Below are 23,475 nucleotides of genomic sequence, written 5' to 3' on the forward strand. Positions count from 1 at the left end.
CATGGGGAGGGCAGTGCAGAGGGCAGATGTGGGCTGCCTGCTGTGGGCTTGGGGCTCCCCACCCTGTTGCCCTCCTCCTGGGAGCCCCACGCTGGCTGCACTGCCACAGCAAGGCTCCCCCTGCCTGCCCAGCAGCAGTGTGGGTGGGGGCAAAACTCCATGCCACTACCCCAGTTGCTGCTGGTAGGCAGGAGGCACCTTGCGATGGTGATGCAGCTGGTATGGGGCTATCGGGGGAAAGGCAACAGGGTGAGGAGTCTCAAACCCACTGCAGGCAGCCCACATCTGCCCCCACCCCATGCACAAATCTGGGGGGGGGCACTTGTCCCCCCATCCCCCCTCCCTGAGAGTGCACACAGTAGCAAGGAGCTGGCTCCTTTCCTCCCCCTCCTTGGATGAGCCACCCACTCCTCATTCCTCACTGTCCCACTCCCTGCCCTAGCCCTGGGCCTCATGAACTGCCCTGGCTAGGCAAAGGCCCCAGGCCTAGCCCCTGCTCCACCCCTCCCTCACAGTGGGGGCCTCAATCTGGAACTCTGCCAGCCTGCAAAGGGAAACCCACCGTTTCCACAGTGAATGGAAAACCCGGATCCCTGCACAATACCAGGAATCCAGGACAAATGCTGTCCCGGAGTCATGCAGCCCAGGACCAGGACTTGATGTTCGCATTTTGGAACCAATCCACCCAATTAAGGACAGGTGGTCACCCTACCCTCTTCCCAAGGGGGCCAAGGCCCTCGGGCCGCCATGTACTTGGCACCTATGCTGCAATCCGCCAGTTAGAAACAGGCATATTGAAAATATTGAACCACATAGTCCATGTTCAAGTTAAATTTGACTTCATTGTGAAATGGGCTTTATACATACAATGATCACAGAAGACTCCTAGATGTGCAAGGAGCTAAACTGATTCTTGTATGAAAAACCAGAACAAGGCCCAAACTCCATTTAGTACCTTCTCATTTGAATCCCTCAGAACAGAATATAGGTGGGATGTCAGTGATGAACAGGGAGGAGTTGTGTATACAGCTGACTGTCATGCAACATAGCTAGACATTCAGAACAAATATTTTGTCATCATTTCATTGAGTGAGACTGTTGTTCATTTACTTGAGGTTGAAAAGTGAGAAACAGTGCACATGTGGCAGAGATGTAAATGCTCCTTGCTTAATCAGACCATAAGAAAACAGTTTTAAGTGGAGAGGAAGTTACTATACATTTTGAATGCTTTTGTTCCTGCTGACTGTAGACCTAAAGTTTCTTGACTAGGGAAACGACCTTGAACCATATCACAGAACCATGAAAGATCATTTCCAGGAAGTGTACGATGACGAATTAATTATTTCTTTTTTTAACTGAATTCAGCATTGTGCATTACATGCATTATGTTAGGATGATTATCATTTGCAATTTGACCTTGAAACAATCTTTACATTGTAAATTCTTAATGATGAAAATATGTTAGCAATTAATTATTAAAGCAGAATGATTGCAAATACATATTCCTAGAATTCCTAGGCTTGGAATTCATGTCTATAGATTAATGCAAATTAAAAAGAAATAAATAAGTTGAAAAATATCTGATCCAAAACCAGAAGCTTTGATTCTTGTTGGAGCTATTAGACAATAATGAAATATGAATAATTAACAATAACATATCCCATCCTATGTTGCAAATCTTTAAGCTTGCCTTCTAAATGAAAATGTATTCAAGGTGTTATAGGCTGTAGAAAATAACATAGCAAGCCACTGTAGCTAACTGTATGATAACATGCTGTCATATTTGGAAAATATTTTGAAACAAAAAAGAAAAGGTATTTTCAAAAAAACTACTTCAAATACATTGTTCAACTTCTGATATGTCTTTCTGCTACATATGCATCATTTCAGATCTCATTATGGAGTAACCTTTCTATTTAGTATGCAACCCAAATAACCAGCCTATTTCACAGCTCTTTTTTTTCTCTGTTGCTATACCTTGTAACATACTAAGATGTCTCTATCAACTTTGCAAGACCCATCGTCAGGGTCATCTGGCATACTGCTTGCCATTTTGTCTATTTAATTTAAGCTAAATATGCAATGTTTCCCTTTTGTCACCTTCAAGAGAGGAATCTGATTGATAAAACTCTGATCTAGCCCAATTTGAAGCTAACTTGACAGGTTTTATGCACAGATTGTAGTGTTCTCTCAGATGCCCTTCTTCTCTTTGTTCTATTATTTTTAAAGGATTCTCTAAAGTGATTGTGTGCTTTCCAGCAGCTATTCCCTTGGCTGCTTTCACTTTCCACTGTCCACACTAGTCATCTATATACAGTATTATGCATAAAAACACAGGTGTTATGTAATGTGCAATACAATTATTTTCTACCAGTTCTGACAGCATAACATGTAGGAATATCTTCCTGATAGATACCATTCTTCAACACTTTTGATTCATTGATTGATGACAAAAGTAGGATACAAAACACTGCCAAAAGCTCTCATACCAAACTAACAAGATGAACAATCTTTGATACGGAGGGTAATAACTCAGAAAAGCTCACAAAGGTTTCAATGATAGAGGGACATCAAAGATGAGTTTTAGTTTCACCCAAGATGTTCTGCAGTTTGTATTAATTCACAAAGTAATAGTCTTAAATTGAGATAGTAATGCTGTTGTGACAGGTGCCATGGGAGTTTGAAATATTCAAAGACTTTTTTATTCCTTTAATTAACATTAAATGAACCTTAATGGGCTTACTAGTGATTCCTGGCTTAATAGGTAAGATAAAAAATGTTTCCTGTAGGAACTAAAGACAGTGAGGGTAGATCATGCAAACTGCCAATAATTAAATAATATAGTAACAAGTTTCACTGCACTCCAGCTTAGAAGCTGGTTGACTGGTTTAACCTCATTGAAAATAACAAAGGCCTCAAGAAGACAAAAGACTTGAAACTATAGAATGGCAGCTCTGATCCAGAGAAGAGAGACAGCATCTAAGAAATGATAGGAATGTGACTCTGACTAACAAAAGATGCCATTGGGGAACCTTCTCAAGTTCTTCAGACCTGCTAGAGTCTCCATGTGAGAAGAAGGATAACCCACTTGGTAAGCTAGGCAGACATATTGCTCTTAAGAACTATGTATTGCTTTAAAAAATATTTTCTCTGAGATGCTTTCATTTAAATAAATATTGTCATCCTTCATGAGAGCCAGCTGGCCAATGTTGAATTCTGTCATTGCCCCTCACAGAATAGACTGGCAGGTGCTAAACTGAAGTCAAACCTGAAGAGACAATCCCAGAGGTCTACAGCTAAAGTCCTCATTTGGAGGGAGAGAATTCTCATTATCTGGTTGGAGCCATGAGACCTGAGAGGTGTGCCCTGGAGGAAACTGCCAGGAAGTCAGAGGTGCTATTAATCCAGAAACAGTGACTGCTGAAACAATCATAATTCCACCATTAAAATAAATACAAAAAATCAGTGAAGAATTAAATCCACACGTCTCAGACAAATACATTTTCATATTGAACTTGACAGAACAAATACAGGAATATCTTATTGATAGCTGATCCCTGATCAGCAGCACAGAGTGTTTTTCCAATGGAAAATATATTCAAGAATTAGATATCAGAGTATAAAATATGACTTTTATAAAGTTCTCAGTCTTGGGTATTTAAACGAGGCAGCAACTAATATAGCTCATCATGTTACCATCTACCTCCATTTCAACAACATCAGGATTTACACTGTTATTTCTTTAAAAAGGAGCAATTGCCATAAAAGCTGTTGGGCTAGGCTTTAAATACAGGAAGAAAGTTGGCATTCTCCAAGAGCACCCATAAAATATCATAAAACATAGGATCATAGGAAAGTAGAGCTGGAAGAAAACTCATGAGGTAATCTAGGCTACCCCCTATTCAAGGCAGAATTGTCTCAACTAAACCATCCCAGCCAAGTGTCTGTCTAACCTGTTCTTGAAAATGTACAGGGATGAAGAGCCTACTTCTCTAGGTTGTCTGTTTCAATGATTGACTACCCTTATAGTCAGAAAGTTCTTCCTAATCTCCAATATATATTTCCACTGCTGCCGTTTGAGACCATTGCTCCTTGTCCTGTCCCCTACAGCCAAAGAATAAAGTCAACTCCACCCTCTTTATAATCACCCTTCAGATATTTGAAGCCTATTATCAAATCTCCCCAGTCTTCTTTTTTCCATACTAAACCCTAGTTCTTTCAGCCTTTCCTCATAAGCCATGTTCCCCAGGCCTCATCATTTTTGTCACTCTCTGCTGAACTCTTTCCAATCTGTCCACATCTTTCCTAAAGTGTGGGGCACAAAACTGGACACAATATTCCAGCTGAGGCCACATCAGTGCTGAATAAAGTGGAAGAATCACTTTCCTTGGTTTGCAAGTAATGCAACCCATCATGCCATTGGCCTCTTTCACAACACAAGCACACTGTTGGCTCATATTCAACTTATGGTCCACTGTAACCCCCAGGCCCTTCCTTGCAATACTTCAGCCTAGCCAGTCATTTCCTGTTTTGTATTTGTGCATATAATTATTCCCCCTACCTTGCACTTATCCTTATTGAATTTCATCTGGTTAATTGCAGATCATTTTTCCCGTCAATCCTGGTGGTTTGGGATCCTAGCTCTACCCTCCAGAGTGTCTGCAACTCCACCCAACTCGGTGCCATCCACAAATTTGCTAGGTATGCATTCAGTCCCATCATCCAAATCATTAATATGTTAAACAATTCTGGACCTAGAACAGACTCCTGGGAACCCCACTTGAAACATCCACCTCACTGGTAATTAAGCCTTTAATGACTACTCACTGAGCATGAGTCAAACAGTTATGTATCCACCTTACAGTACTTTCATCTAGTTTTATTTCCTTACCTTCTTAATGAGAACATTGTGGGAGGAAGTGTCAAAAGATTTTTTAATGTCAAGGTATATCACATCCCCAATCCACAGAACCTGTCACCTTATCGTAGAAAGAAAACAGGTTGGTCATGCATGCCTTGCTCTTGGTGCTTCACAATAGATTCCTTGAGGACCTGCTCCATGATCTTTCTAGGTATTGAGGTCTGTAATTCCCTAGATACTCTTTTTCCCCTTTCTTAAAGATGGACACTATATTTGCCCTTTTCCAATCATACCAGACCCCACCTGACCTCCACAAATTCTCAAAAAGGATAACCAATGGCTCAGCCAATTCCTTCATATGGAGGCTGTCTTTGTCAAAAAAAAAAAACAAGACCAGGGTTACTGTACACCCTGGATGGACTCTTGAGCATTCATGCCTTTGCCCTATCTGTAGGTAAGAAGAAGGTGATATGCCAATGCCATGACTTAACACTGTCTGGTGACAGCTTTGAATTACATTGGGTCTGGCACTGGAACGAAGAACCAGGGAGCTGGAATCAGATCTGTTACCCATAGTTCCTCCTTCTGCGACAGAGAATCTAGCCCTAAGAATGTATATTGCAGTATCAATCTAATGTGCTATCTATCCTTTGTCATTATCACCAAAAAGCACAGAGGCAGAGGTGACAAGAGCAATAATATATTTGTACAACTGCATTAAGGGAAAAGTGATTTATTGCAAGGCAGTCTTTGAGTCAAACTCATTATTCACAGGAAACACATTGGAAGAAATATATGTCTAAACACAAATGTAGATGAAAGGCAATATACAAAGTTATCATTCAGAGTATTACAGCTTGCCAACATGTAAAACCACAATAAATGGATAGTAAAAATGGACCTTCGCAAAGTGTTAAAAAAAAAAAAGCACATTATTGTGTATTGCGGTTATTTCTCAGACAATGCTGCAAAATAATAGTGAAGTGTTACTTCCTCACAGTTAAAAAAACCACTAGAATTCTTCAAACTCAAGAATGCAGACATACATCATGTCTGTGAATATCATAAAAAAGATCAGATGTAATATTTTCTTTCAATGCAGACAACCACTTTGAGATTTTCCATTCAGACAGCCTTGAAAACTGCCTCCAGCATTTGCCAATTACTACTGACAAAAACCATTTGGTACAAAGTGATGTTTTAAGTGAAATAAAACAGTGAAGAAAACTGAACATGATGAAAGGATTTTGTTCTTCCTATGAAGTGACTGTAAGTTATATATTCACAAGGTAAAGTTTATGTTTCCTGCCAGTGACAAATGCCATGTGATGCTGAGCGCCAAGGTGAAGTTTGTTTGACAGTAGTAGGAAAAGAAGACAAAACTCGTTTTCATGTTCTTTAATGCAGTCAGATATATATTTCTAGTTATAAACAAAGGAAGAGATGTTTAATGCCTCTGTTCCACATCATTCTTTACAATGTAAGTGCTCACATGGAGAAAATGATTCCTTAAAATTACAGTGGTCAAAGTGTATGTAGAGGGTACCAGCGATCTCTCTGTCACGAGCTCTTAATATTCTTTCAGGCTGTAACACATAATTGATAATAATTATAGTACAACAGCATTTATTTTAAAATGTTTACCCTACATGGGGAACCTCCAGGTTTGGCAAAAAGGCTCATGAATCAAGGATCAAAACACCAAAGGATTAAAACTTTGTTTGGAAGTTTGCACAGCAAAGAATTGCCATGTTTAGGGAACTTCATTTCCCTATCTACCTACAGTGCTTATTTGGCCCTCACAGTTTTTGGGTCTGAACACAACATATTTGTTATCTGCCTTTAGACCAGTAGAAAGTTTGAGTGAACACACAGAATATAGCCTTATTCTGGTGTAAGTCATTTATTCCAATGTAAAGTTTTCCTATGAAAAATCTATACTAACTATACACCAGTAACCACTGGGTGTGCAGTACATCTACAACTTTAGGCAGTTTCAACTAACTATCCTAGGACAGCTTTGCTAAAGCTACTGTCTGCTACCCTCCTACCAACTAGCTAGGAACTGTACTAGCAGCCTATAAACTGATACTCTGGAGTATGCTGCTTGTATGTTCACTCCAGATCCTGACAGAAACAAAACCAATGTGAAATACACCAGTGTGAAAGTGTCATGTGCCTGCAACCTTTAATGTAGTTTTCCTCACAACCCCATTGTGGGAGAGTAAGTATTCTGATCTCTGTTTTAAAGAGGGGGAACCAAGGCACAGAGAGCATGTCTGCACATTCATTAATGTGCAGTAGTTACTGAGCATTTAGTTTAGTACTTGCTTAATGAAGTACAGTAAAATCTCTGTTATCTGGTACTTCATCAACTCTATTAACTGGAGTTTCCAGCCAGACGATCAGATGCAGGAGGCGGGCAGGGGAAAGCTTGCACACAGCGGCCACCGCCACCACCCCATGCTACCACCACTCCACATGCAGCCACCGCCACCTGCCACCCTGTGCTCTGTCAGCCAAATGTGTGTGTGTGGGGGGGGGGGGGCGGCCCAGGGGAAAGTTTGCATGCTGCCATCACTGCCACCACCCACCACCCTGAGCTGCTGCCACTCTGCATGTGGCCTCCACCCCCTCCCCCCTGCTCCATGTTATCTGAAAACCCTGCTGGGTTATTTCAGATAACTGGAGTTTTTACATAACCAGCAATCCCCTTACCCCAGAGATGCCAGACAACAGAGATTTTACTGTACTAACTAAATGCATGGTAACTACAGTCACCACGCAGTAGCACCGGCACATAGTTTTTAGTGACACTTACTGCATAGTAGGGCTGTGTAAAGCTTCAGTAGCTGATTTGATACGGAGAAGATTCGGCCCGGTATGGGGACCGAAACTCCAAATCCGAATCAAACTGGGAGACCAAGTAAAAGATCCAAATTGATTTGAAGCATCTGAATTGATTCAGAAAAACTTTGGAAAACAGGCAGCTGACAGCTGCCTCCAGCTGATAAGTCTGTTGGGGTTGGGGGAAGGGGGAAGGAATGGGCATGGGGGAGGGAAGGATTCGGCCTGGGGGTTGGACAAGCTGCCCAGCAGGGATGGGTGGGGTGTTACTCGGGGAGGGGAGTGGGAGAGTCCAGGATGCAGTGCAGCAGCACTGGGAGTGGGGTTTCTTCCCTGCTGCTGCTTGCCCAGCCAGAGTGGAGGGGGCAGGATGCAGGCACGGCTTGCTCCATATGGGAGGGGGCAAGTGGTAGCAGTACATAACCACTGCTCCCAATGCTGCCGCGCCCAGAACTTGCACCGGCCATGCTGGCTGATAAGCGGTGGCAGGGCAGAGCCTCTGCTCCCAACATTGATGCAGGCACGGCAGCTCTGGGAGTGGGGGCTACGCCCTGCTGCCACCCCTGCACCAGCTGGGCAAGCAGCAGCAGGGCACTTAAAAAAAAAAAGCCCCATACTCACCGGCTCTGGCAGCGGCAACTGGGGCCTCTGAGGCCCCAATCTCCCCCACCCCACTTGGCACCCACGCAGCAGCTGCTCAGCAGGACGCTGCACGCTGCCTGGGAAATGGGGCGGCTCCGGCATTCAGCTGGAGCCTGGCAGTGCTCAACCCTAGTGGCCCCAGCTCCCAGCCCTGCCAAGCCACACTGCACCTGCACAATGCAACAGCTGCTGCGTGGGTGCCAAGTGGTGGGGGGTCATTCCCCACGGCCTGTGGGGGCTCCGCCACAAGCACCCAGAGGCCCCAATTGCCGATCCTGCAGCTGATGAGTATAGGACTTTTTTTTTTTTAAAGCTCCACAGTCACCAGCTGCAGGAGCGGTGATTGGGGCCTCTGGGCATGCATGACAGAGTCCCCCCACACAGTGTGGGGCAGTGGGGATCACCCCCCCCACACTTGGCACCCATGCGGCAGCTGTCACATTGCATGGGTGCAGCATGCCTCAGCAGGGCACCATGCACTGTCTGGGAGCTGCAGAAGCTCCAGCAGTCAGGCAGAACCCAGCAGCACACAGCCCCAGTGACCCCAGATCCCAGGCAGCGCACAGAGCCCTGCCAAGCCATGCTTCACTCGCACATGGGGCAGCTGCCACACGGGTACCAAGCGGGGAGGAATCCCTGCTGCCCCCCACTGCCCCATGTTGTGTGGGGGGGCTCTGCCTAATGACCACTCCAGCAACCAGCGAGTGCAGGGCTTTTTTTTTTAAGTGCTGGGATTAGGCTGGGGCCGGGCAGGGGATGGGGCCAGGCAGGGCAGACATGCGGGCTTCTCCCATGGCTCCCCAAGCCTGGAGAGAGATAGGCACAGCTGGAAGAGTCGTGGAAGAACCTGCAGCCGCCTGGCTGTTCCTGCCTCTCCCCGGCCAATTCAAATCACTGAATCTCTCTGAATCAGTGCCAAATCTTCCAAAGCTGATTTGGCTGAATCAATTCAGGACAGCGATCCGAATCTCTGAATTGAATCACTGTCCTATGAATCGGCCAAATTCAAATACTTCCCTATTCACACAGGCATACTGCAGTGCACAGTAGCCTAATACTACTGCACAGTAGCATATTAACACGGTTTTTGCCTGGCACACTATGGCGCAGTGTTATTAGGCTACTGCACATTGACTGTCTTGTGTAGACGTGCCCACAGATACCAAATCCCAGATCCTCAAAGGTATTTAGATACCTAACTCCATTCACCAGAGTCATGCAGTAATTCAGTGTCAGAGCTGGGAGTCTTGCAAGTCTTAAGAACAGACTGAATTCTATTAGTAGATGTTAACAGTTATGAACCCAAAAAGATGACAAAGCCAGTAGGGAAATACAGATTACCCGAGCGAGAGACTAACATAAGAAGGATGGGGGTGAAGAACGGAATGCAACTAGGTTACAGAAAATACAATGTTAGCCAACTAAACCTGGGCATGGGGAAAGGGGAGGGAGGGGGTTTGTGATGCTGAGAGAGAAAGAAGATAGATACACACAAACCCGTACAATGGTCCACAATGGTGGAGGAAGAAGTTGAAGAAAGTTTCTCAGTCCATATAGAGTCTCATCTCAGTCCATATAGGGTCCTCTTCGGGTGGAGCATGGTGGTCCGTTGCTGAAGATTCTTCTCAAAGTGAAGTCCATCAGGTGCAGAGCGGGATTCAGGTGGTCCCCTCTGGGTCCAGTCTGGTGGCAGTTAATCTGACGGGGTTATTGTACTGGCAGTGGCCCATGATGTGCTCCACATAGATGTCACAGGACCAGCAGATTGTGTCAGACACCAGGAGGCAGCGCATCAGCATGGCATAGCGGCAGGCATGCTGGACACTCTCGTTGCTGGGGTCCCAGACTCCAAGCATTCCCATGATGAGCGTGTCAATCATCACATCGTAGCCACGGCCCCTTAGGATGTCGGCCAGTGGGGTGTACTTCTGCTTGCAAGCCCTGGCATTGGTGAAGGCTTTATGCCAGTTCTCAAAGGGGATGGCCACGTCCATGATCACAACCTTCTTGGCCTCTTCGTTCATGATAACGATATCAGGGCGCATCTGGTTCTCACAGCCTGGCACGGTGCGGTTGACGGAGATCTCCCCTGCTGCAGCCGGGATGTAACTACCAGTCCATTTATTGTGACAATGCTAGCTGTTGTCGTGCAGGCACCCTACAACCCAGGAGATGAGCAAACCTTACCATTTAACACTAAACGGTGTAGCTCTTGTAGTTCCTTGCATCTCAGTCTTTCTGTTTAAATGTATTAGCCTTTCAAACAGTGAAAGTACAATTACAACAGCTGCTGATCCAGATGGTTTTCATAACTATCCAAATAACTATCACAGCTTTTTTTTTATTGGCCATTTCACATTTATACCTTGCCATTTACTTAGACTCAAAGCTTAGAACCTGAGTAGAGAAAATGTGGGCAGAGCGTTTTCCTTCTGTTTCACTTTTGTTTATTTCTGAGTTTTCTGTAGAATTTTTACTGATTAGAACATTTTCTTTTGTGAAGAGAAATGTTTAAAAAAATGTTCTTTCTAGAAAAGTGATGCATTGTTGACAATGATGCTGGAAATTTAGCTCGTATAGTTAGATAAAAATGAACCAAAGAGCCAGTTCAACTGCACCTATTCCTGATGCCTCCTGTCAGTACCAGGTGATTTTTCTAGTATAAACAAGGTTTCTATAGACAAGCCAGGGCCACTTCCACTTTTGGTGAAGCTGATCTAGTTTCCCAATGGCAGAACTGAGAGTACAATTTGGCTTCAACTCACATGACAAGGCACTCTTCTCAGAAGCGAACCTAGGGAGGATGACTGGGGCACTAGCCCCAGGCACTCATTAGAGCAGACACTGAAAAGGGAGTCCACAAGGAACCCACACTGCTGCCACTGGTGTTCAGAGTTTACACTGAGGTGGCAGCAGCTAGCACCATGCTACAATTGTGATAACCTCTGCTCTGAGAGATCACAGACTCAGAAGGCATGTCCCCATATGAAGGGGCATGAGGTTGCTGCAGCAAAAAATAGCAGTGGCACAAATTTGCACTGCTTTTTACCATAATGCACACCCCTGTAAGTGGGGTTGGTGCAGGGCAAATTGTCCTGGGTGGGGCAGGGGAGGCTGAGGCCAGCACCTGTGCTGGTCCTAGCAGCCTTATCTGGGCTCCTGGGGGCCTCCCAGGGCAGCAGCTGCAGTGATCCAGCTGCTTACAGCCTGGCCAGCAGCCAGAGTGTGGCTCTGGCTGGCTAGGCTCCCTTTCTGGCTTCGCATGCTGCTGTTGCATGCATCATATCTTTTTTCAGTGGTGGTTTTTTTTGACATTTGGATCTCTTGGTGTCAAAAAAACCCACGGCATTGCAAATTAACAGCACAGCAAAAGGGTGCATGTGTGATGTGTGTGGTTTGTGATACCTCAAACGTCCATGCTTGTTTGCCCATACAGTCACAGAGAAGTAGGCCTGGAAGGGACTTCCAAAGGTCATCTAGTCCAACCCCCTGCCTGAGGCAAGATCATCCCTAATCAAACCATCCTATACAATCTGTAATCTAAACTCTACATAAGGCTATCATCAATGCTGACACAACATAAACATAATGCCCTAACCTGCCACAGGTAAAGCAGGGGAACCATGACAGCCAATGTATTGCTTCTATAAAAGGTTGTCAATATATATTCAAGAGGTCCTAAGTAGAGGGTCATGCCTCCCACAACAAAGAAAGGCAAAAACCCTCACAGTCCATACCAATTTGACCATGGGGTAAAACTTCTTCCTGACCTCAAGTATGGCAATTGGCCTGACTCTGAGCAGAAGGGAAAAATCCTCTAGCCAGGAACCTCTGGCTTTGGTCCTAGCAGGAGCACTGGCACACTTCCGTCACAGTCCCCAGCCTTGCTGTAGCCAACATCCAATGTCTCTGAGGAAGGCTTAAAAACACCATGACACATAGCAGAAAGGTGGGGAGGGGCAACCAGCAAAGGCCAGAAGCACAGGAAATACCCATGGTAGAACATAGATATAGCTATGCCTAGATCATCCCCAACCAGTGGTTGTCCAACCTTTTCTTGAACACCTCCAATGAAGGAGAGGCCACAACTTCCCTAGGCAGTCTATTCCACTGCCTCAATGTTCTAATTGTGAAGAAGTTTTTCCTGATATCTAACCTAAACTTACTTTTCTGCAACCTCAAGCCATTGGTCCATGCCCTCCTCTCTTCAGCAATAGAAGGTGCCTTTCCTCTTCTTTATGGCAGTCCTTCAAGTATTTGAAGACTGTTGGCATGTCCCCTCTTAAGTTCCACGAATTGACAGTGCTGAGCTCCTTCAGCCTCTCCTCATATAACTTGCCTCCCAAGCCCTTTATTATCTTTGTTGCCTGCCTCTGGACCCTCTCTAACTTCTCCACATCCTTTTTACAATGTGGAGCCCAGAACTGCACACAATACTCCAGATGAGACCTAACTAGTGCTGAGTAGAGGGGCACTTTTACCTCCCATGTCTTGTACCTAATACTTCTATTGATGCATCACAAAACCACACACAACTTCTGTGAAGCTGCATCACACGGTCGGCAGGCCCGGATGAGCTCCATCCGAGGGTGCTGAAGGCGCTGGCCGACATCATTGCAGAGCCACTGGCGGGAATATTTGAACGCTCGTGGCGCACGGGCCAAGTCCCGGAGGACTGGAAAAGGGCCAACGTGGTCCCCATTTTCAAGAAGGGGAGGAAGGAGGACCCGGGCAACTACAGGCCAGTCAGTCTCACCTCCATCCTTGGCAAAGTCCTTGAAAAAATTATCAAGGCTCACATTTGTGAGAGCCTGGCAGGACAAATTATGCTGAGGGGAAACCAGCACGGGTTCGTGGCAGGCAGATCGTGCCTGACCAATCTAATCTCTTTTTATGACCAGGTTACGAAACACCTGGACACAGAAGGAGGGGTGGATGTTGTATATTTAGACTTCAGGAAGGCCTTCGATACGGTATCCCACCCCATACTGGTGAACAAGTTAAGAGGCTGTGAATTGGATGACTACACAGTCCAGTGGGTGGCAAATTGGCTGGAGGGTTGCACCCAGAGAGTCGTGGTAGATGGGTCGGTTTCGACCTGGAAGGGTGTGGGCAGTGGGGTCCCGCAGAGCTCGGTCCTTGGACCGATACTCTTTAATGTCTTCATCAGTGACTTGGACGAGGGAGTGAAATGTACTCTGTCCAAGTTTGCAGATGACACAAAGCTATGGGGAGAAGTGGACACACCGGAGGGCAGGGAACAGCTGCAGGCAGACCTGGACAGGTTGGACAAGTGGGCAGAAAACAACAGGATGCAGTTCAACAAGGAGAAATGCAAAGTGCTGCACCTAGGGAGGAAAAATGTCCAGCACACCTACAGCCTAGGAAATGACCTGCTGGGTGGCACAGAGGTGGAAAGGGATCTTGGAGTCCTAGTGGACTCCAAGATGAACATGAGTCAGCAGTGTGACGAAGCCATCAAAAAAGCCAATGGCACTTTATCGTGCATCAGCAGATGCATGACAAATAGGTCCAAGGAGGTGATACTTCCCCTCTATCGGGCGCTGGTCAGACGGCAGTTGGAGTACTGTGTGCAATTCTGGGCGCCACACTTCAAGAAGGATGCAGATAACCTGGAGAGGGTCCAGAGAAGGGCCACTCGTATGATTAAGGGCCTGCAGACCAAGCCCTACGACGAGAGACTAGAGAAACTGGACCTTTTCAGCCTCCGCAAGAGAAGGTTGAGAGGCGACCTTGTGGCTGCCTATAAGTTCATCACGGGGGCACAGAAGGGAATTGGTGAGTATTTATTCACCATGGCGCCCCCGGGGGTTACAAGAAACAATGGCCACAAGCTAGCAGAGAGCAGATTTAGATTGGACATTAGGAAGAACTTCTTCACAGTTCGAGTGGCCAAGGTCTGGAACAGGCTCCCAAGGGAGGTGGTGCTCTCCCCTACCTTGGGGGTCTTCAAGAGGAGGTTAGATGAGTATCTAGCTGGGGTCATCTAGACCCAGCACTCTTTCCTGCTTATGCAGGGGGTAGGACTCGATGATCTATTGAGGTCCCTTCCGACCCTAACATCTATGAATCTATGAATCACACTGCAGACTCCTATTGAGTCTGAGATCTACCAAGACTGCCAGGCAAAGTGCTGCCATCCAACTAGGTATCACTATTTTACCTTCGTGTTTTTGGTTAATTTTCCTGAGATGGAGCACCTTGCATTTGTGTGCACTGAACTTCTTTCTGTTAACTCCAGCCCAGCTTTCCAATCTGTTGAGATCCTTCTGAATTACACTTGCATCCTCCAACACATTCACAATCCTTCCATTTTGTGTTGTCCACAAACTTGCTCAAGAAGCTTTCTATGCCAGCATTCAAATCATTAATAAATACACTGAACAGCACCAGGACAGATCCCTGTTCGACTCCACTCAAAGCCTCCTGCCATCCTGACATGGACCTGTTAATAATTACCCTTTGCTGAGGGCTATTGAGCCAGTTATCTATCCGCCTTACAGTAGTTCTGTCCAGACCACATTTCTCCTATTTATGAAAAGGTTATGTGGGACCTTGTCAAAAGACTTAACTGAAGTTCAGATGCACAATATCCACAGCATTCCCTTCATCACTTCCCTCCATCCCACCCACCACCTCTCCCCAGTGCTGCCCATGGCACCCACATTTCAAGTTATGCCTCAAACTCTTCCTGTGGTAAAGGCGCATAGAGTCAAGCCCTTATATTATAATATCTGTGGGGAAATTACAAGGCGAAAGCAGGTCTTTTTTTAATTACTAAAATTATTAAGATCTACCATTAAAATCAATGGAAAATCTGTCCATTAATCAAGTTCTTATTTAAAAAAATACATTTTAACACTGACAGCACAATCCACATAAAAAAAAAGAACATTCCACTACAGGCTGACTACTAGTGCTTTTGAAAATAGGTGTGATTTATCATTGACATAAATCATCCCTCTTTCATGCCCTGCTCTGTTAAGATTTTAAACAAAGCTATTAAAAAAAGCTTATTTTCTTATCCTTCATAATTTGCATTAAAGTATCAAGTGTGACTCAAAAGGACAACCATCAACACCAGAAAATTAGAATGAAAGAAATGTTAATTTTACAAATAAGGAACATGTTATGTTGATATAGCCAAGTCTTGTAAAATTACTCTAATCTCAGTTATACTGATGTTAACATGAAGGGTTTTATACCAGTTTCAATCCACAGTACCTGAATACAAAGCTTGCAGCTATGATTGTAGCTTGCTTCTCTCTTTTGGTAACCAGTGAAAACATGAAAATAAAAACTGAACCTGTGGAAAAAAATGCTGCTTTGGAGGACGTTGGTCATATCTGGAAGCAGAGAAGTAGAGTCTTAGTTATGAGCTAATTTGACAAAGTTTTTTTTTTTTAATTTTTTTGCTGTGAGAACTGGAATTATATTACAACTGAAGTGGGCCCAGTACAAATGGATATTTTTTTTTGTTTAAATATGAGCAATATCTGTGGTTTAAAGCGACACTATCTTGCATACACTTTGCTTAAGAACAAAGATTAAGGGCTAAGTCTGATCTCAGCAAGGCAAGCCTTAATTCTACTGAAGTCAACAGATGTAAAACAGCATAACACTGACATAGCAAAAATAAAGACAAGCCCTAGGACTCTCATTCATGCCAGCAAAAGCCTGGGACAGAGATATTATTAGTCAGTCTCACAGGCTTCAGTTCAGGCTCTGCCTTTGATGCCAATCAGGGTAGGTGCCAAGTATCTTGTGGTTTTTAACTGTATCTGGAGGAGGGAGGGTGGGCCCAGGAAAAAAGGACTGTATCCTGAAAGGTACTAAGCACCTGTAATTAATTCTTACTGGTTCCAACAGACTTGTGACTACTCCATACTGCTCAGCTTCAGCATGAATGCATGGAATTACACCCAGTGCTATAGCAAAGTTGGGGCAAGCGAGGTGACTGCCCCAGGTGCCGAAACAAAGGGGTGCCAATAGGCGCTGCCCACCCGGGGCAGGGCACGGAATGGAGCCATGAGCGGCTTATTTGGGGGGCACAGGGATGGGGGGAGCGTGGCTCCTGTTGCTGTGTGCACTCCCAGGCAAGCGTGGGGAAGGCGTATGCCCCACAGATCTGTGCGTGAGGTGAGGGAGGGCTGCCTCTACAGGCTTTGCCCTGGGCACCAAATTTGCCACGGCACTGGTTATACCTGCAACTTTTTATGAGAACGAAAGAGAACACTGAGTTTTCAGTGAGATGCAAGCTCCCAGTTTCTCTGCTTGTCAACCCCAGCAAGCGGGAAATCATCCCAGTGATATCAATAAAACTACATCAGTCTGAAACTGGTATAGATAAGAAGAGAATCAGGCCCCTAATATGCGGAGACAATTTAAGTGGACAGCTCTCAATTGCACCTTAATGAATGAGGCTAAATAATGTTAAGAAAGATAAACTGGGCCAAGAGTTGGTGTCTTGCATTGGAATATCTAAGAAAGGAGACTCAGAGGGGCTACTACAAAAGACAGACCAAAAGAAGATGGAAGAATGCAGCGAGGAATAACATTCTTTCAAGAAACTTTGCTATGTCTTACTCTAAATGCAAAGGAGTAGGATATAACTTTGTAATTTTATCCTAATAGCAATGGAGTGCCGTTTCCTAAACTATGAAAATCAAATCACAGACATTGCCTGCTGAAAAGAGGGCCTTCTTCCCCATTAAAAAAATGTAAGAGGTAGGGTAATAATGATATGTAGATACACTGTAATTTTCTCTCTTTGCAGCAGTACACTAGCTTCATCTAGTGGGCATTATTGAAATTGCACTAGTTTTATTTAAGTCAGTCAATAAAGTTGTTTTGGTAACATCTTTGGGTTTGTACCAAGGTAGTATGGTAGCAGCCAAACACAAATACAAGAATGTGTATTTTGCATTAAATCGCTACTTACACATTAAGAAGTGTAAAACTGAGTTCTAGGATTTAGATGTCCTCAAGATTATACAAGTTAAAAATTATTGGAACTATGTGATTGTTTCTTTCCATTTCGGTGGGTGTATACTTGTTTTAGGAAGTACTAAACTATGTGCCGCCATCCCAGTGGTGCACGGTTATTTTTAGCAGCTGCGTTCCCATAGTGATTCGCTATAGAGAGGTAGCTCATCACTACGGCAACCTAGCATTAGCATCACGGTTTGTACCTGCTGTTGCTATGTCACCACAGCATGTTGCTATGGCAATGTAGCATCTTATGTAGACATAACCAGTTTGTTTGGATTCACATAATCCAAGTTTGGCTTTTCATTTTGAAAATTAATACAATTTTAACTTTATAGTAAAAGTCCTTCCAAAACTGCCAAGATTCTCCTGGCTTTGCATTGAAACCATAAAACAGTATACATTTCACAGGATTTTTTCTGAAAAACCAAATATTGGCCCTACCGCATGTGAAAATGAGGCCACATTTGCATAAACGTAGTTCAAGATTTGTGTGTAATGAAATAAACCAGACAGGTTTTTTGCCAGCCTCTCCTACCACCCAACTGTTTATCGTTTCCCTCAGAGAGAGAGCTTACAATCACTTCAAATTCACATTGTGGTAGAGATCTTCTTCAAAAACATATTATATTCTCAGGGAGTCTTCTGAGGGTCAAGATCTCCCCTGAGCTATCATTTAAATGCTCTTCCTTAGAGAGTATCATCTTGAAAATGTTTTCATAGCATATTTAAAAACTTTTATTAATAGGCCTCAGGAGTTGAGATTACCTGATATTGTCCTGAACAGTCAGCTCTAAAAGCACTAAGCAATGATAAATGATTTCTACATGTTACAACTGAAGAAATCTGGAAATTAGAAGCTACTCTCTGGAAGAGATCAAAGGAAAGAAATCCATATGTTATTCACTTTAAAGTAGAATTATACTGTGAAAAGTGACTCAGTAAAGATGGCAGCTTACAGTTTTATGCTTATCATTTTTCAGTGACTCCAGATTGCATTAACCCAACTGCCTAAAAATACGTCCCTCCCTATCTCCCCTTCCAAAAGTGCCAGCCCTACAAACTAACCTGGGGATCTGAAAATCAAGTAGGGTTTCTTCTGACTTCACTTCTTATACCTGCAATAAAGTGTGTGCTCCCTTTTACATCTGTGCAGACCCATATACTTGACTGTGACTGCACAGATGTAACTGATGGCACACAGGGGGGACTTTGTTAATGGGTCTGTTGACTAACCAGCCAAAATGGAATCTAGATTCCTCAAGCTAAATTACTCCTACATTGATGATAGAAGGAAAAAAGTCATAAATATATTGCTATCACTGAAGTTTGCCATCTATGCTAAACACCTAGAGCAAGCAGATGTGCAGAACGATGCATCCCTTTTCACTGAAGAAGTCAGCTTCAGATTACAGAAACATTAGCTAAAACATAAAGAATATGGACCAGAATCCAGGGCTCACCCAGTGCAGGAAACTGCTCTCACCCTTAGAGATATATTCCCTATTGCTTAATCTCTCTCTGGCCTCATAAATCTTGCATTCTTGACTACACAATAGCACAACTTCCATGGGAGTCCTCCAGCCCAGTGGAGCTCAACCTTTTGGCCCCACTGGCCTGAAGAGGGGCATAGAGCTGGTCTGAAGGCTGGATTGAACCCCAAACATCCAGATCAGGCCCCATATGGCTTTGGCTAGCCCCTGTACACGCAGATAGGGCCTACACCACCCCCACCCAAAGATAGGGTCCCATATGCTAGCTTTGGGCCCTGGCACTCCATGCTGATCCTGCCTGACCTCATGCACCAGGATCAGACTCCATGCTGCCTCCACCTGGCCTCATATACTGGGATTAGACTCCATGCTGCCCTTCATGCCCAATTTAGCATGCAAGGAAATGAAATCTGGCCCATGGGACTCCTCAGGTCCAAAAATTTGGCAGCAGAGGAGCACCAATCAATGCCACCACTGTTCCCCTATGGGAAGCCCTACTGAATGACATGACACCAGGGGCCAGATCTGGTCTGCGGGTTGGAGGTTAAGCACCCCTACTCTAATCTAGTAGGGACACTCTTTTAGTAGACATGGGTTTGAGTCCCCTTATGCCGAAGAAGACCTAGTAGCCAGGCCCCTAGTAGCTGACTGCTTTAACCACTAGGCAACTGATTCTCAATCTGGGTGCCATGAAATTCTTTTATGGATATGGTGCAGTGCAAGGCGATTAAGTGCAGACCCTCACCCTCTCCAGCTGCTACTCTTCTACTCCTGCCCCTCCCCCATTGCCCAACCTTTTTGCAAGGAAGTAAATAAGAACTGTAATAAATAAATTCATTTTTTAAATAAGGTGCTGTTCATTTCACAAAAATTATGAAGTCTAAAAACATTCAGAACAACTGTCTTAGGCAAATGTAAGTGTCCATGGCTCCTCTGCAAGACATCATGGAGTGTTCTCCTTCTGGAGAGACCATTTATTGTTAAGGAAAACATTTAGTGCACAGGAAGAGCTCAATTTTCTTAACCCATTAGCTGCAGGGCAGAGCACAGGGTCCCGCTCAGCGCTGAGTAGGGCCGCGAACATGGCTCCATTGAAGTTTGCCATGAATATAGAAGTGCAGTATAACAAGCAGCCAGCCAAAAACCATGACTGTTTGATACTGTTTAGGGCGTGTGTCTGTACGTGTGTGTCCCTACTTCTTGGATATGTGTATGTGTGTGTGTCCCTACCTCTGTCCATGCCACCTGTGGCTGGAATCTAGCAATTAGAGCTGCAAGGCCAAAACATGCACTCACTTCCACTCTTTGATAAACTCCATGTTCTTGATAAGTTTATACTCTTGCACTGCTTTTAAGTACTGTTTTTTTTACATGACAGAGTTTGCAATTGTTTCTACTTCCACATATTTATATACAATTCATTTTTGTTTACATTTTTAAATAAATGCTTTTGTTGAATTGTGACTAATAATGTAATGAAGAACCAAGATCCTTCCATATAAAAACATCTGTAAAAATGTCATAAATATATAAAAATCTATAAACCACTCCACAGATTCGATACACAAGACATGAAGAAAGTGTTCTAAACTCAGGTTCAGTCAGATGCAAGTTAAAACACAAAAGTTAGTCCTCATGGGCATGTCCCACAAGCGTGCATGTGCGATTTGCAGTGCCACAAACCTGCCTGCAGTGCCACAAGCCACATGTGCATGCATTCACTGTGCTGCTAATTTGCAGCACAGTGGGGTTTTTCGACACCAGGAAATCCCAGTGTCAAAAATATATATTGCCAAAGAAAAGCAGGGCACCACACATGGCTACAGCGTGCACTGCCCAAAACCAGAGCATGGCCAACCAGAGCCATGCTCCAGTTGCCAGCCAAGCTCTGTGTGCCTGGACTGCTGCCGCTGCAGCCCCAGAAGACACCCAGGACCCCAGGTCAAGCTGCTGAGGCCAAACCAGGTGCTGGCCCTAGCCTCCCCTTGCCCCACCTGGGGCAATTTGCCACGCAAGCATGCAGGGGTGTTCCCCGGGGACAACTAGCAGTGGCACAACCCCAGGGAAATGCACATTCCCACTTGTAGAGATGTGCCCCTTGAGGACAGGGACTAGCCTCCAAGTGGGAGCAGAAGGCAGCCCTGCCCTTTTGAAGGCAGCTTCTCTCAGGCTGCTTGTGAAATTCTGAAAATCTCTGCATGTTAGCCTCCCAACACTCAGTGAGGCTCTCTCAAAATAGTTCACAAGCATAACAACTGGTGGTGTTCTATCCTTGACGTGAAACCACGTCACTGCCCTGTCAGTCCTCTAAATGCATGCTCCTGTATCATCCTGCAGCTGCTTAGGTGATAGTTACATCATACCTTTCTATAGTCTAAGTGACTGATAAAAGGTTTCATTAACCAAGGAAGCTGAGGATAAGTGGATTCTCCCACAATGAAGGGAGACTATCAAAAGCCATTAACATCCTGGGACCTATTCTAACATTCTTCACAAGTAAATATAAGAGGCACAAGTTCCTACACATGCTACTATGATGAGTCTTTCCGGACAAGGGAGCCTGCCATGATGGTCAAGCAGGACTGACCCATAGAATAGCAATACAGTTCCATCCACTGCTCCAAAGCAATGTGGGAATGTAACAGCAGCCCTAATCATGTTACTTAGAAGAGGGCAAGTGCATGCCACAAGGCAGTAAGTTGCAGTGCTATGGGCTGTAAACTGCAGGGCTACAAGAAAGGAAGTTCAGTAAGTTTGGCAATGCACCAACACAAGCTAGTAGTTAACCTCTTCATTGCAGGGGTGGGAAAAAGACTCATGAAAGAATTACAACATCAAAGTAGAAAAAATGACAGGTGAGGGCCAGAGACCTACCAGGAAGCCATTGAAAGGACAGCTGAGGGAACAGGGTGGGATAAGGAATCATGGACACCATAAAATCATAGAAAATCGGGGTTGGAAGGGACCTCAAAAGGTCATCTAGTCCAACCCCCAACTATGATCAGGCACACTCTTAATAAGTGAAGGCCAAGCCTATGAGGTCCTGACATAAGAGGAGGTTCACAACTATGAAATAGTCAAACAGGTTGTACTATGTTAAAGAGGCATAGCAAGAGTCACAATGCCAGCAATTTAGAGACTAGAAAGACCAGATGCTTCACTAACCCCAAGCACAGAGTTAGACCCTATGGACATCACCTAGATGTAGGAACAGCCAAGGAAGTAGTGGAGAAGACAGTATTAGAACAAATACTGTGGGATTTAGAGACTGGGGGTAGAGACTGGGTGAGGAGACACTGCCTCATAATACTGGAAGAAGTGGTGTAGCTTGCTGAAGATTTTTCAGTGGATCAGGACACGGTTAGAAGGGAACACTTAAGGAAGCTGGGGAAGGTTGACCAAGGACTCAGTCCAACAGAAAGTAAGGCCCACAGAGAGGTCAGGACAACCCCAGAGATAGAGGTCCCCTCCACCCATGGACATTGCTTTAAATGTGGGGCTCATGGACTTTGAGCACAGCGTTGCCTATGGGAGGAACAGACAGCTCCTTCAACCTAAGGACACACCCCTGTAGGGCTGAGAGAAATTGCAGAGCTCCCAGGGAACCAATGGACTGATCCTTCATGGAGTGTCTAAGGGGGAATATGAAAATAAGAAAGACTCACTGGGACCATACAAGAGTGGTAAAACTGTGGAGTGTGAGAGGTCCTGCTAGTCACCTCTATTGTGGGAGGATTCAAGCAGGCACCCCTTAACAGGAGAGACAAAAAGGATGCCTACATAAGTGTGCAGGAGCCAGTATCAGTACCTGAGAGGATGAAGACTAGATATGGCAGTTTCCTAAACTTATAAGTAAGATCAAGGCATGACAGGAAAATTAAAGAGGTCATTAGTAAGCTGGAGGGCCCAGAGAGAGATACTGGGCTCCCATACAGTCCATAGGCAGTAGAAAGTTCCAAACACTGATCCTCCCGAATCTGAATGACTCAGAGACAGAAAGATAAGTTTGTCCCCCTTTCCCTTCAGCTGCATTATCTATGCCAGAAGTAGGCAAACTTTTCTGACTAAGGGCCAAAATGACCCACTCCAAATTGGAGGAAGACAGGCGCTAGGACTCTGCAGCTGCCACTGCTGGTCCCCACAACAGCACAGGCGCAGAGCCTATAGCCAGTGCTCCTGACCACTGAATGTTACTGAAGCCCCACATCAGCCAGCTGGGTCCAAAGATTCTGTAGGCCAGATCTAGCCCACAGGCCATATGTTGCCGACTCCTGTTCCATGATGTATTTCTTGGGTGATCCAGTACAGAATATCTTCCCATATCTGGTATGAATATATGTAAACAAAGCTGGACCCATTTTCACCATAATTTAACATTATTATTTTGCAGTTACTGGTCATTTATGGTGTCTGAGTCAGGCAGGCCTGTAGCTCCTGGCCAGCGAGATCCACTGAGTCGTAACAGACATGAACAACTTTCTCAAGCAGTCAAGTGGCTGTAGCATTCAAGTTGGACAGAATCTCTGCTGACTTTTGCAAGATCCTTAGGTCTTCCAGGCGCAGTCCCTTTATCAAAGCCAGCTGGGCTTCAAGGTTTACGTTATCCTTTTTCAAATGAGAAAT

At 44.8% G+C, this 23,475-nt stretch overlaps 1 protein-coding gene across 4 annotated transcripts in view; it reads right to left on the minus strand.

The window, feature by feature from the left end:
- Nucleotides 1-5,578: 5,578 nt before the first annotated feature.
- Nucleotides 5,579-23,475, minus strand: part of SETD4 (SET domain containing 4) — a 35,275-nt gene continuing 17,378 nt past the window's right edge. For 3 of the 4 annotated variants that reach the window (XM_019476382.2, XM_019476381.2, XM_006271332.4), the window contains exon 11: nucleotides 5,579-23,475. In XM_019476382.2, the coding sequence (XP_019331927.2) occupies nucleotides 23,341-23,475 (135 nt within the window). In that variant the 3' untranslated portion in view covers nucleotides 5,579-23,340. The other variant, XR_009459085.1, reaches the window with a different exon arrangement.

The sequence above is a fragment of the Alligator mississippiensis genome, chromosome 1, assembly GCF_030867095.1.
Source record: "Alligator mississippiensis isolate rAllMis1 chromosome 1, rAllMis1, whole genome shotgun sequence".
Classification (NCBI taxonomy): Eukaryota; Metazoa; Chordata; order Crocodylia; family Alligatoridae; genus Alligator; species Alligator mississippiensis.